The sequence below is a fragment of the Fundulus heteroclitus genome, chromosome 6, assembly GCF_011125445.2.
Source record: "Fundulus heteroclitus isolate FHET01 chromosome 6, MU-UCD_Fhet_4.1, whole genome shotgun sequence".
Lineage (NCBI taxonomy): Eukaryota > Metazoa > Chordata > Actinopteri > Cyprinodontiformes > Fundulidae > Fundulus > Fundulus heteroclitus.
Window position 1 is genome coordinate 30,573,867 of NC_046366.1, and position 12,622 is coordinate 30,586,488.

At 41.5% G+C, this 12,622-nt stretch overlaps 1 protein-coding gene across 1 annotated transcript in view; it reads left to right on the top strand.

Moving 5' to 3' along the window:
* si:dkeyp-68b7.12 (rho GTPase-activating protein 30) overlaps nucleotides 1-12,622 on the top strand; it is a 29,179-nt gene that overhangs the window by 11,180 nt on the left and 5,377 nt on the right. Inside the window, 9 exon segments of the mRNA XM_036138588.1 lie at nucleotides 150-257; nucleotides 1,875-1,993; nucleotides 2,074-2,233; nucleotides 2,783-2,880; nucleotides 3,248-3,319; nucleotides 5,651-6,406; nucleotides 8,789-9,006; nucleotides 9,090-9,563; nucleotides 9,565-9,635. Coding sequence (XP_035994481.1) covers nucleotides 150-257; nucleotides 1,875-1,993; nucleotides 2,074-2,233; nucleotides 2,783-2,880; nucleotides 3,248-3,319; nucleotides 5,651-6,406; nucleotides 8,789-9,006; nucleotides 9,090-9,563; nucleotides 9,565-9,635 — 2,076 coding nt within the window.

The following is a 12,622-nucleotide window of genomic DNA, read 5'->3' on the forward strand; positions in this document are numbered from 1 at the left end:
TGACACGATTGACATAAATTCACAGAGTAAACAGAGAAGTGACTCCCGTTTACAGATCTTTGGCCCTTGGTGATGTATTCATAAGCGTAAATAATCACAAATTGTCCCTTTTTTTTAAGAAGCTGTGATGTCACATGTCTGTGTTGCAGGACTCTGGAGTTTCTGATGCGTCATCTGGTCAGGATGGCTTCATATTCCTCAGAGACCAACATGCACGCTCGTAACCTGGCCATCGTTTGGGCCCCCAACCTGCTCAGGTGTGCCAAATATCAGCCTCAATGTGTTTTAAACCAGCTTTCCTATTTATAACTGTCTTTATGCTAAGCATCGCATGCTTTGAGTCTGTAAAACAGGCGAGTTGATGAGGGAATCATAGGTTACTCAACTTACTCCATCTGTAAAATAGGTTTAGTGAATATTCAGGCCTGTCATCCAACTACATCCTGAAACATAAGTTGCTTTTGTTGGAAGCATCAGCTAAGTGACATGAAAGTGGATTTATTGGAAGGCAGTCAGAATAGAAGTCCAGTTGTTTTGTTTTTTAACCTTTTTTTATTTGTTTATTTATTTTTTTGAGTGATTGAAGGGAACTGTGTAAACTTTCCAAGTTGAGAAAGTTTCCATGGGGTTTATTTGAATTTATGGGAATTAACCAGAATTAACATTTTGTTCTGTAATAGGAAGAAATTGCTGAAAACACACTATTCAAAACCATCGGATTTAAAGAGTTTTATATTAAAGTGGAACTTTCTTGCATTCAGTTGTTTCATTGATGTTCATGGGCATAAATGCTGAAGGTTAAAGGTCATGTAAGGGGTGTGGCCTCAATCTTCCTACGTTAAGCTGTGTTCCACCTGATTGAAGAAAAGCGCAGATAGACTTCTGTGTACTTGCATGAAATCCATCTATTTTAATCTATTTTCTACTAATCTAGTTTCCCCCCTAACTATATATTAAAGTCCCTGGTATAGTCACTGAGCTATATTATACACTGGAGTGCTAATCGCCCGCTGTTAGAACGAGTCTCTTTGAAGCCACCAGCCGCCATATTGGTACTCCCTATTTCCCCCCAGTAACTAGGGAATATGTGCGCTACAGCATCGAATAACGAGGATTTTCTCATGTTCAGGGGGGGCTTAAGACTTTTAAAATGTCAAATGCCATATACTTTTATGTTATGTTCTAAAACTATCAAGTACTGAGAAAGTCATGTGCTGAAATATTTTGCATTTTATTTATTTAAATATATATATATCACATTTATAAATATATAAATAACAATATACAAAAACATATATTTACATATATGTATACACATATATACATATATACATATACACACACTTATATATACATATATATATATTTAATATGAATAACATGTAAAATATTTCAGCACCTAATTTCCTAGTAGTTGATAGTGTTAGTACATCCACTGACTGTAAAATTACATATGAAACGTTTTCACACAGCCAGAAAACTGCTTGTTGTTGCAACCAAATCCTATGGGATTCTGTGAGAATAGGGAGTAGCAAGATGGCGGCCAGTGACTTCAGTTTTTCGGCAAAATCAGCACTCCAGTGTATAATATAGCTCAGTGGGTATAGGAGACAAACGTCCATGTTTTAAATTCCATGTGTATTCCTATAAAAAGCTGATAATCCTTCATGGAAAGTTTCCAAGTTAGAGTTTTACATATGAATGGTTATTGACACCGTTTTTTTTTTTTTTTTTACATTATTTTCCATTACAATAGCTCATTTTATCATTTATTTCTCTCTTTCTTTCTCCCCTCTCATGTTTTTAACATTTTCTTGCTCCCTCTTCCTTGCAAAAACCGGTCCATGAACGTATTTGCCGATCTGCGCGAGAAGGTCCAAGGACATCGAGGCCTCTGGATTCAACGGCACGGCGGCCTTCATGGAGGTTCGGGTCCAGTCCATCGTGGTGGAGTTCATCCTCACCCACGTCCCTCAGCTGTTTCCTCTGGAAGGTCTGAACGAACGAAAACGCTCACGCATTTTCCCGCGCTCTGAGTCCGGCTGCTTCACCTCCGCGCTCTGCGTCCTCCAGGTGGGTCTGCAGAGAGAAGGAAGTCCCTCCCCTCGCCGTCGGCGCTGCCCAGTCAGGAACTTGTGTTCTTCAAGTCTCCGCATAACTTCGGGAACATCAGTCCAGGAGACGGACCGCTGGCGATCAGACCCTACCACGCGATCATCGAAGGCACAGACAAGTGAGAGGATTGATCAATTAATATTCATACAGAACCGACACCATGCACACCTTTACAGACGGCTACACTCATTCAAGGGTGCTGCTGACATTTTGAACCCTTTAGATACAAATCTTGGCCTTTTAACTTTAAACTGTGTTATGCTGGTGAAGATTCTCAGTCATCCAGGTCATGGTCATTCCAAAAAAAAGTAAAAAACAAAACAACTGGACTTGTTTTTCGTAGTTGAAGACGTTTCGCTTTCCTCTCCAGGAAGCTTTCTCAATTTAAAAAAACATCAAACATCAAAACATCGCTCCTTTAAGCCAATAACAACCCTAACGACTCCTCGTTACAGAGGAGTGGACCAGTTTCGGTTCAATCTGCTGGTTTAATGTCTTTAACGACCGTCCATTACTAAGGGGTGGACCTGTTTCGGTTGAATTTGCATGTTATCTAAGCCTTTACAAGGCCTTTGTTTGGACAGTAGTATAAAGCTTGGTACTCCACATTACTCCAGACTTTTTGATTTGAACTGTGTTCACAAATTTTATTTTTTTCCCCCCTCAGGAGGAAAGGATCGCTCAAAGGCAGGAAGTGGATGTCCATTTTTAACATCGGCGGTCGGTTCCCAGACCCACGACGGAGACACAAGCAGTCCGCCAAGGGTCAGTCTCCTGTCAGAGAGATTTGACTTCTAAGTTTATTCTTGGTTTTTTCTTTTAAAATATGTTTTTTAATCCACTCCAAGAGGATCTAATAACAAAAAAATTTAACAATTCATTCATTTATTTCAATTTAACGGTTAATATCGGAAAACAACAGAGTTTTTAAACTTCAGTAAATTTACCTCCATGTTATCTAACAAGATAAACTTCTGTGTTCAGTGTTTGGGGTGGTAATAAAAATAAAAAAACAATTAGGATACATGTACTAATCTTGGATTAGTATGGATTTAAAAGGCTCTCTGTGAGGAATTTTACGGCTTATTTATTTTCTCCTTCATAAATGTATCACTGCTGTTTGTAATTTCAGAAAAAGACAGAACGTCTCTAAGACCTGCGAGAAGCATGGACTCCCTCAGCACACCGACCTACCCAAACGAAGGTAGTACGTCCTCAGATAGATAGATAGATAGATAGATAGATAGATAGATAGATAGATAGATAGATAGATAGATAGATAGATAGATAGATAGATAGATAGATAGATAGATAGATAGATAGATAGATAGATAGATAGATAGATAGATAGATAGATAGATAGATAGATAGTGGACTTAATTCGACAGAAGGCTGACAGGAAATGGAGTTTGAGAGAGAGGGAGCAGACATATCTCTAACCCTGTGCCACCACCGCTCCTCACAAATATTTTAAAATCTCCTTCAAATTACCAAATGATATTTCTAGAAAGTCACTTTTTTCTTATTGTGTTTATTTGCTATGTCCAAATGATGTGCCGCAAAGTGATTTTAATTATAATTTTTTTTTTAATAAAAATTAGAAAAAGCTCTAATTAAAGGTATACTATGCAACCGGGGTTGATTTTCCAGCGAAGCTCCCCTCAGAGGGCAAAAGTAAAAGTGCACTGTCATAAAGATGCTCAGCTGTTCTGGTTTCTCCGTCAAGCCAGGCGCGGTTGTTTTGAGCTTAGCAGACAGGCGAACACAACGAAAAGTGGAAAAAAACGGCAGTACAAACAATGACTAACACAGTGAAAGTATGAACATCAGGGCTTTCCGCAGCGCTATCGCCAAACTCACACTACCGCCTCGCCAACATAAAAAAAAAAAAAAAAAAAAAAAAAAAAAAATAATAATAATAATAATAATAATAATAAAAAACTCGATATACTTGCATGTTTATTTGACGTTAACACGCGGTTCTTTGTTGTTGCTTTCGCGCGTGCATATAGTGAATGGCAGGGCAAAAACACATGGAGTTCTCGCCGTAAAGCAAGACCGACTCTCGTGGTCTTGCACGAGACTTCTGAGTCTGTGGGTGCGGGCCGAGGGCACCAGGGCGGCCGAGAAAACCTTTGTTCGACCTGAAATGACTCATTTAATCATCCAAAACGGTATGGAGCACATTAATTAACTGAAAAATGTTGCATAGTATGCCTATAAAGAGTTTTCTGGAGACATAGAAAGTTCTGATGATACCAGCAGCTTCTCACCCACCAAATACTTGGGGGAGAAACCTGTTAACCCAGCTATTGGTTGATATGCTGGCCTGTACCAGCATCTAAGTCATAATATAAGACAAAAACATAGGCTAACAATAAAATAAAACTTAATTACTTCTGAAAATGAAGTGTGAATGTTGTGAGCTTACCTGCTGAAGAGCCTGAACTGAAGCGGAAAGGTTTGTTAAAGTGTGAAGATGCAGAACTATTGGCAAAGCAAAGACTTTGTAATATATGTATTGGACAGAAAAAAAATTAATAGCAGAAGCTGTAACAGAAACAGAAAAGAAGCTGAAATCAAAGCAGACGGTCCTGACAGACAGGAGAGAAGTTATATCCACCAACCAGGACTATGATACAGCTCAGAAGCTAAAGTGGAGAGCTGCGTCTTCAATGACTTTAATGTCTGCAGAGAAGCTGCCGTCGGTTTCTGCTGAGCGTGCAGAGATTCACATTAAAGCACAACGGCGGCTGTGAAGAACTGGAACATGCAGCAAGATAACAGATTGGTTTCACTTGATTTTAATCTATTTGCCCCACAAACAAAGCGTTAACGGCAGCCACGGCCAACCCCACACTACAGCGGCCCAACACCCAACAGCCTTTCTCTACTGATCTGAACAATTTCAATTTAATTCAATTCAATTAAATTTTATTTATATAGCGCCAAATCATGAAACATGTCATCTCAAGGCACTTTACAAAATCAAATTCAATCATATTATACAGATTGGGTCAGATTATACAGATTGGTCAAAAATGTCCTATATAAGGAAACCAGTTGATTGCATCAAAGTCCCGACAAGCAGCATTCACTCCTGAAGAAGCGTAGAGCCACAGGGAGAGTCGTCTGCATTGTACATGGCTTTGCAGCAATCCCTCATACTGAGCAAGCATGAAGCGACAGTGGGAAGAAAAACTCCCCATTAACGGGAAGGAAAACCTCCGGCAGAACCAGGCTCAGTATGAACGGTCATCTGCCTCGACCGACTGGGGTTACGGAAGACAGAGCAGAGACACAACAAGAGAGACAAACAAGCACAGAAGCACACATTGATCCAGTAATCTGTTCTACATTAGATGGTAGTAGCGGGTGTTCTGTCTTCTCTGGATGATGTCACAGTTAACAGAACGCCAGACCAGGTGTACCTACTATGAAGATAAAAGAGAGAGAGAGCAAAAAGTTAAAAGCTGAAATGACGACAGTCATTTCAATGTAATTTCAATGTACTGTCCAATTTCTCGTGTTTCAGGTTCCAGGCGTTCAGGGCCGCGTCCTCCCTCCACCAACTTGTCCCCTGTCGTCACGCCCTCCCCTCAGCCGTGCTCAGACACCCCAGTTTCCACCAGTGGATTAGGTAGCAGTGAATATGCCGTGACCTACCGCAGAGGAACGGGCCTGGTGAGCGGCGGGACAGGGACCCAGGGCACCTACACAGCTCTGGACCCAGAAGGCTTAGCGGTACCGGGCGGCGACGGCGTTCAGTCCAGGTCCCCGGGACTCTCCAACAAGGCAAGGAGAGCTGCCATGCACATCACCGGCCCCACCATGGTCACCGTGCCGCTGCACATCACCTCCAACCTGGCGCTGGGGGTGCTCCAGGGGGGTGGCAGTGACAGGGTCATCCTCCGCGGACGCGACAAGGACGGAGGGGACAGGCAGGACGGCAAGGAGGCGGTGGCAAAGATCGAGATCAAGGAACCAAAAGGGATGGAGTGGAACGTGGAGGAGAGCAAAGACGGCGAGCGGAAGGACGAGAGTCAAAACGAAAAGGAAGAGTTGAGCACGGGAGGAAGTAAAGAGGAAGCAGGAGACGCTGTGGAGGAGGAGAACGAGGGAGTAGGAGGAAAAGGAGACGAGGAGCTGAGAAAAGATCGTGGAAGCGAGGAGGAGACGCAGGCGGGAGACCAACGTGTGCCGAGGGAGAAACGAGACGAAAGCCTCGACTCGAGCGCAGGAGATGATCATGAAATTGTTGCAGAGGAGGACCATGACAGTGAATACATGGGTAACTATATCCAATCTCATAGCTATTATTAGCTTTATTATTAGCTTTAAGACAAGTAACAGAGCGTCAAAGCATGTATGGGTCACATGTTGTTGCTGTGTTTGAATTTCTGTCATGCACTTTTAAGGTTATTTTACACCTGTGAATGTATATCGAAGCACAATTCGATCACGCTGCTTCAAAACAAGTCCTGTACCTACAAGGCCTGAAAGGCCACTCAGCAAGGAAGAAGCCAATATTCCTAAAAGCAATATAACAGGACCAGGTTAGAGTTTCCAAATGCAATCAGGAGCATGGACCTGAATCTTTGGACACATTTCCTTTGGTATAATAAAAAATAAAGACGTTTTTGGCCATATTGTATCTTTTGGAGGAAATTGCTAACTATAATAAACTATTGTGAGATTACATCAGCATCTCATCATGATTCAGGTGACCAAGTACTCCACTCACAGCAAGCAATAGCTTCTAACGACCCAGGACAGTGATGGTGGGTCATTGATTTGCATCTAATTTAGAATGCACCGAGGAGGATGGGCCTCCATGTCCTTAAAAACAGCAGCGCACCGACTGCAGGTTGCTCAGTGTGAGCCACCAGAACTGACAAAGACTCCTGGATAGGTGTCGAATTTTTTTTTTAGCAAGAACTGAACAAAAGTCTGGTTGCCTCTAATTTAAGCCTGTTTGCTGTTGTGAGAAACTGGTGGAAGGAGACCCAAAATGTTTCCACTAGATATAATATTATTAAAATGTATGCAAATTTCTTCGATCGAACGAGAAATACGTGAACAGTTCTCTTTCTCACAATTTTGACAATTAGCAGTTAGACATAATTTTAATCTTAACTGACTGAAAACAGGGAACTTTTTGTCAGATTTAAAGGGGACGTATCATGATTTTCAGTCCTTCCTTTTCACATTGAAATCATTCAGCTGTGGGCTAAATAAAGCTTAACTACAACTCTTTGGTTGGGATTCCTTGTTAATTTACCCCATGGTCCCCCTTTCTATTGTTCTGAGGTGCGCCTGTGAGCAACTTGTTTTGGTGCTGTCCCTTTAAATCAGGCGTGTCCAAAGTGCGGCACGGGGGCCATTTGTGGCCCCTGTGCTGATTTTGTGTGGCCCTCAAACTCCATTTTAAGAAAGATTTGGTCCACCAGCACAGGTGGCTGATGCAAATGCCAACTTTTTATTCTTAATTAGGGCAAAGTTGTTATAGACAGGTGAAAATCTTGCGATTTAAAATGTTAGGTAAAACAGAGAGTGATTATTTTTAATAACCACACTTTTTACATCCAGTTTAAATTCTCAATAAACAGGACCACATCTGTCCAAGGACATTTTCTCAAATTCAGACTTTAGTTTAATTTAGATTTGAATTCATTTATTAAAATTGGCTAAATAGAGCAAGTGTTTTCAAAGAAATACTGACCCAAATCCCATTCTTAAGTTGCTAAATAAAAAAGAATACATTTTTCCCCTTTGTTTTTTTATCAAGCCCAAAATAATTTGCTAACTGGATGACCATCTTTTGATAAGACAAATGAGCAAAAACCCTTTTAACTTTGGATCTACAATGATTTACACATCCCTTTCTGGCTGAATTTGTTAAATAAAATTATCATGTTTTGTAGAGCAGGTAAAAAAAATTCACATAATTTTTTGGTTGTTTATTCATTATTTATTTATTCATTTTGTGGCCCTCGAGGACCTCTGACTTGATGATTTCGGCCCATGTGACAAGAAGTTTGGACACCACTGCTTTAAATCTAAAGGAAGTCAATGCTCTTATTTAGCAACAAATACTGTGACGTAATTGGCAAAAAGAAGAAGAAGAAGAAATAAAAGGAAAACCATAATAGAAAACAGAGAAAACTGAACGGTTTGAAGAATATGACCCCAAACAGAATACAAAGAAATCTATGCAGCACCAGGACAGACTATGTTATAATCTCTGCACGCCTGGAGATTCCAAGTTCACAACTAAATGTATTTAAGGGCTAAAAAAGTCAGTTTTGCATCCTTTAATGTCAGACAGAGGGGAAAAGAGGTGCTATGAATTTTTATGCTTTGTTAATTTAAATATTTTTGGATTCATCTCTATATATATTTTCACATATAGGAGTTGAATATAATGTTCAAACTTAACTGTGTCTTAATGTAATCAGAAAAAGAATTGGGTTTTGCACCAGAGGCTGTTTTGTAGTAAAAACCCTCAGTAAAGACTGCACTGGTCTGTTACCAGTGTGTCATAATCTGACACAAACGTAAAGAAATGTAAAAGTTAACACAAAGGTTTCAGAAAAGTTAGTTTGTAGACAAACACAAAGTAGATTTAGAGACTTTGTTTTTTTTCAAACGACTGACTCTTCATCATTTGCAGAAATGAAAGGACCAGAGTGGACCCCCTGCCAGGCAGCAGCATCCCAAGGGCACGAAGATGATACCGTGTCTGACTCGGATCTTTTTCTAAACTCAACGGAAGTCGAGGGAGAGGAGGACGATCACAAGCTGTCCGGCTACATCCAGGACAACTTTGAGTTCCTGGACCGGATAGACTGCAGCGTCATGGACCACATGGACTGCAGCGTGTCCTGTCAGGTGGGGTTTTGCTCTCTGTCAGGAGGAGGCTTGAAGGCAATATGATAATTCAGCGATTTTAAGATTTTCACTTTACCTCCTAGGTCAACGAGTTCTCTGTGGAGCCTCCGGGTCACTCCGATGATGAGTATGAGATCATGGTGCAAGCCGAAAGACCCACCCAGAGTGTGACCGAGCCCAATCCACACCGACCGCTCAGCCTAGACGTGAACAGCCGACACACTAAATCCCTCAGCCTGCCCTACATGACATCCCCCATACAAGGCCCGGAGGAAGACTCCTGCTCCGACGAAGACCTCTCAGAAGACGATGGATGTGATTACAGCAGCGACGACGACGAGAGCATGTTTGTCAAGAGCCTGCCACCGGACTTCTTTCTGAGCAACCTCTCTGGACTTGAAACCGAAAGCGGAGACTGTCCCAGTCCCGACGGAGATGTCCTACACGAGTTACAGCGATCCAAAGAAGGAATTTACCACCCGGCGGATGTTGAACTGTCTGTTTGTGAAGAACCAACTGAGCGTGTGCAGGAGAAAGCTGGAAGCGAGGAAGAGAAGGGAAGAAACGGAAAAGCTGGAAGAGGATGAAGTTCATCACGCAGGAGATCAGCTCGAAAACGATACACCGAGGTAAGAATTATTAACGTTTGACTTCAGTTCAGCTGTCAAGCACATTAAAAGTCCTAAATGTGAACCCTTTAAAAGCACCAACACCAAGCATGAGCCCATTACTGACTTTTACAGATAAAGTTATGAACTCTGATAAACACAAGATTAAGCATATATGAGCAGGATGATTGTCTTTTCCAGAAGTGTTGACGGTTCATTCAAGCCTTTGGATTAGCAGAGATTTTCCCCGCAAAAACTAGAGCTTAATTTTCCTCTGCAGCTTCATGTCAGATACGGGGAGGAGGATGGAAAAACTGTGGGATTTTCCTCATCATTGCTAATCTTGCCTCTCGCGGTATTTGTGCGTTCACAAACACACGAGAATCCATCTTGTACCACTCCCATTTCAACCGTTTGAACCAAAAATCGGGTCGGGCCAATCGCGTTGCAGTATTACGGTTTAAGGCAGGGCATGCAGGTGTGACGAAGGCAAGAGCTGCCGAGCCCACGGCCGAACCAACATAAACATTGGGGGGGGGGGGCGCTAAACTGCTGCTATCACATCTGTTTAGTCAGAATTCACGATTTCATCTTTGAAAGAAGAGCAAGAAGTGCCTTGACTAGTTCACCTTGTTATGGTTTCTCATGGCGCCTGCTGCGGACATTTTCATTTGATACCTTGATTGGCTAAAACCAACCTTTGCTAGGCGGGCACTAGGTGTTGCCTCGCCCAATCAGCTCGAAGAGTCCTGCTGAATGTCCCTCGTTTCATTGGGAGGAGTACCAGACTGATAATGTGCAGAATGGCGTGTTTGTTTCATGCTTTACAAGTGGAAATTATAGTATCTCGTAGCAACATGGGAGGGTCTTTCAGAATACTTTCTACATATTAAATCTTTTCACATGTGAACAGATATAATGCCCACATTTTTTTCACATGTGGGAATTATACTGCTTAGTAACAAGTTAACACAAGTGCTTCACATCTGGACACTTTCCCCCACGTGTAAAACAGATTTTTCACGTGTTACACATCTGCTATGAGTATTTTTACCAGTGATTTTAGATGTTTTCCCATCTGGAACATGTGACCACATGTATGTATTTTTACCATAGAAAGAATTTTGACTTCAGGTGACATTCCAGTTTATTTTTCCATCTTAAAACTTGACATATAAAAAGAACGGAAACACACATTTGGTTAAAGATGCACCGTTTTTACTCTCGTCCATGAATCTCCTCAAAGCCACCTGTGGACTTTACATCAAGCTGGGTCTAAATTCTGCAGCAGCGCTCCTCAGCATTAAAAAAAGTGCAAAAGCAGCAGCTGTTAATTTTGTTTTAGTAATCAAGACCTTTGGATGGACTGTTCTGGAGGCGCCGTCAGCACAGAAATAGCACTGAAATAATTTCTGAAATAAGTAAAAAGAAACATGTAAAAGAAAACATTTCCTTTAATTTAAACATCATGTGAAAGTGGTTAAAACGGTGAAAGGCTGTCCACTTAAAGACACGATGCGGCAATAATTATTGTGATTAAGAAGCTGTTAAAACACAATTTGAACCACATTAACAAGCTAACTAAGCCTGAACATTAACAATTTTCTTTAGGCTAAATTAGGACAGAAAAAAACTCTAACTACATTTATGGCCTAAATAATGACAGTAAAGGGTCGACATAAAAAAGGCATAAAAAAGGACTTCTAGTGTTAGGAGGGCAGGAATTTATAGTTCTGAGGCACTTGAGATGCAAACGTAGGACTTTAATTGAAAGATGGTTCTGCTTCATGTGGAGGAAGCTAAGCTAATTATGCTTATTACGTATATTTTACAATTTAATGTGGTGGGTTTGCGGCTGTTTTGTGAAGACTTAGACTTAAATGCCCATTGGTATTGGTAATTTTTAGTCTATTTTCTCTTGTTTGACCGATAACTAGTTTCAGGCTAATGTTTGCGCTGAAAAAAAGCGGATTGCCCCCTCTGGGTCAGGTTCTGCCTCCAGCGGAGGAGTTTAAATATCTTGGTGTCTTGTTCACAAGTGACGGTAGGATGGAGCGGGAGATGGACGAACAGATCAGGGTTTTGTTGTGGTGAAGAAAGAGCTAAAGGCTTTGTCAGGGACCAAGCAGTAAGGCACAAGGACAAAGGTATAAAACAATATTTTTTGTTTAATTTTGCCAACAAAAAAAAAACAGTTGACAAAAATCCATAGAAAAGCCAATAATTCAACAAATCTAGAAGAAGGGCCCAAGGTAAATGAGGTAAACCAAGACAAAATGAACTGAGGCTTACAAACAAAAACTGACCTGCTTACAATAGACACACAGGGGAGTTTATACACAAAGGCTAGCCTACAACAAACGAGGAAGGGAGGGGAAAGGAAGACACAAAGACAAACAACCATGAATACATCTAAAATAACTGAACTCAAGCCAATTTATCAGTACTACAACACAATATTAAACAAAAAAGGCATAAGTAAACATCAAAGTCTTTCCAGTCTTTAAATTTGAGACGTCTTTGGTAGCTTCTCCAGAGTCAAATCCCTCCAGCTTCCAGCAACCTGATGGATTCCTCCTCTTCCTGGTGCTGCGTCATAAAAAGCCCTCCTCCCACAGCCAGGTCTTCAAATACTGAGAAATGGCTGGAAGAACCTGCCTTAAAGCAAAGCTCTTGACTTACCGGTCTCTCTACGATCCGACCCTCCCCTGTGGTCATGAGGTGTGGATCATGGCCGAAGGAACAAGATCCCAGAGAAAAGGATGAGGAACTCTGTTATCCGAGGGGAGCTCAAAGTGGAGCTGCTGCTTCTCCACGTCGAGAGGAGTCAGTTGAGGTGGTTTGGTCTTATCAGGATGCCCCCTGGGTGCCTCCCTCTGGGAGTTTTCTAGCCACAGGGAGGAAACCCCAGGGAAGACACAGAACTCACTGGAGGAACTACATGTCCCGTCTCTGGCCTGGAAAAATTTTTTTTATCAAGAAGCAAGATACTCTCAATGCGGTCTTTA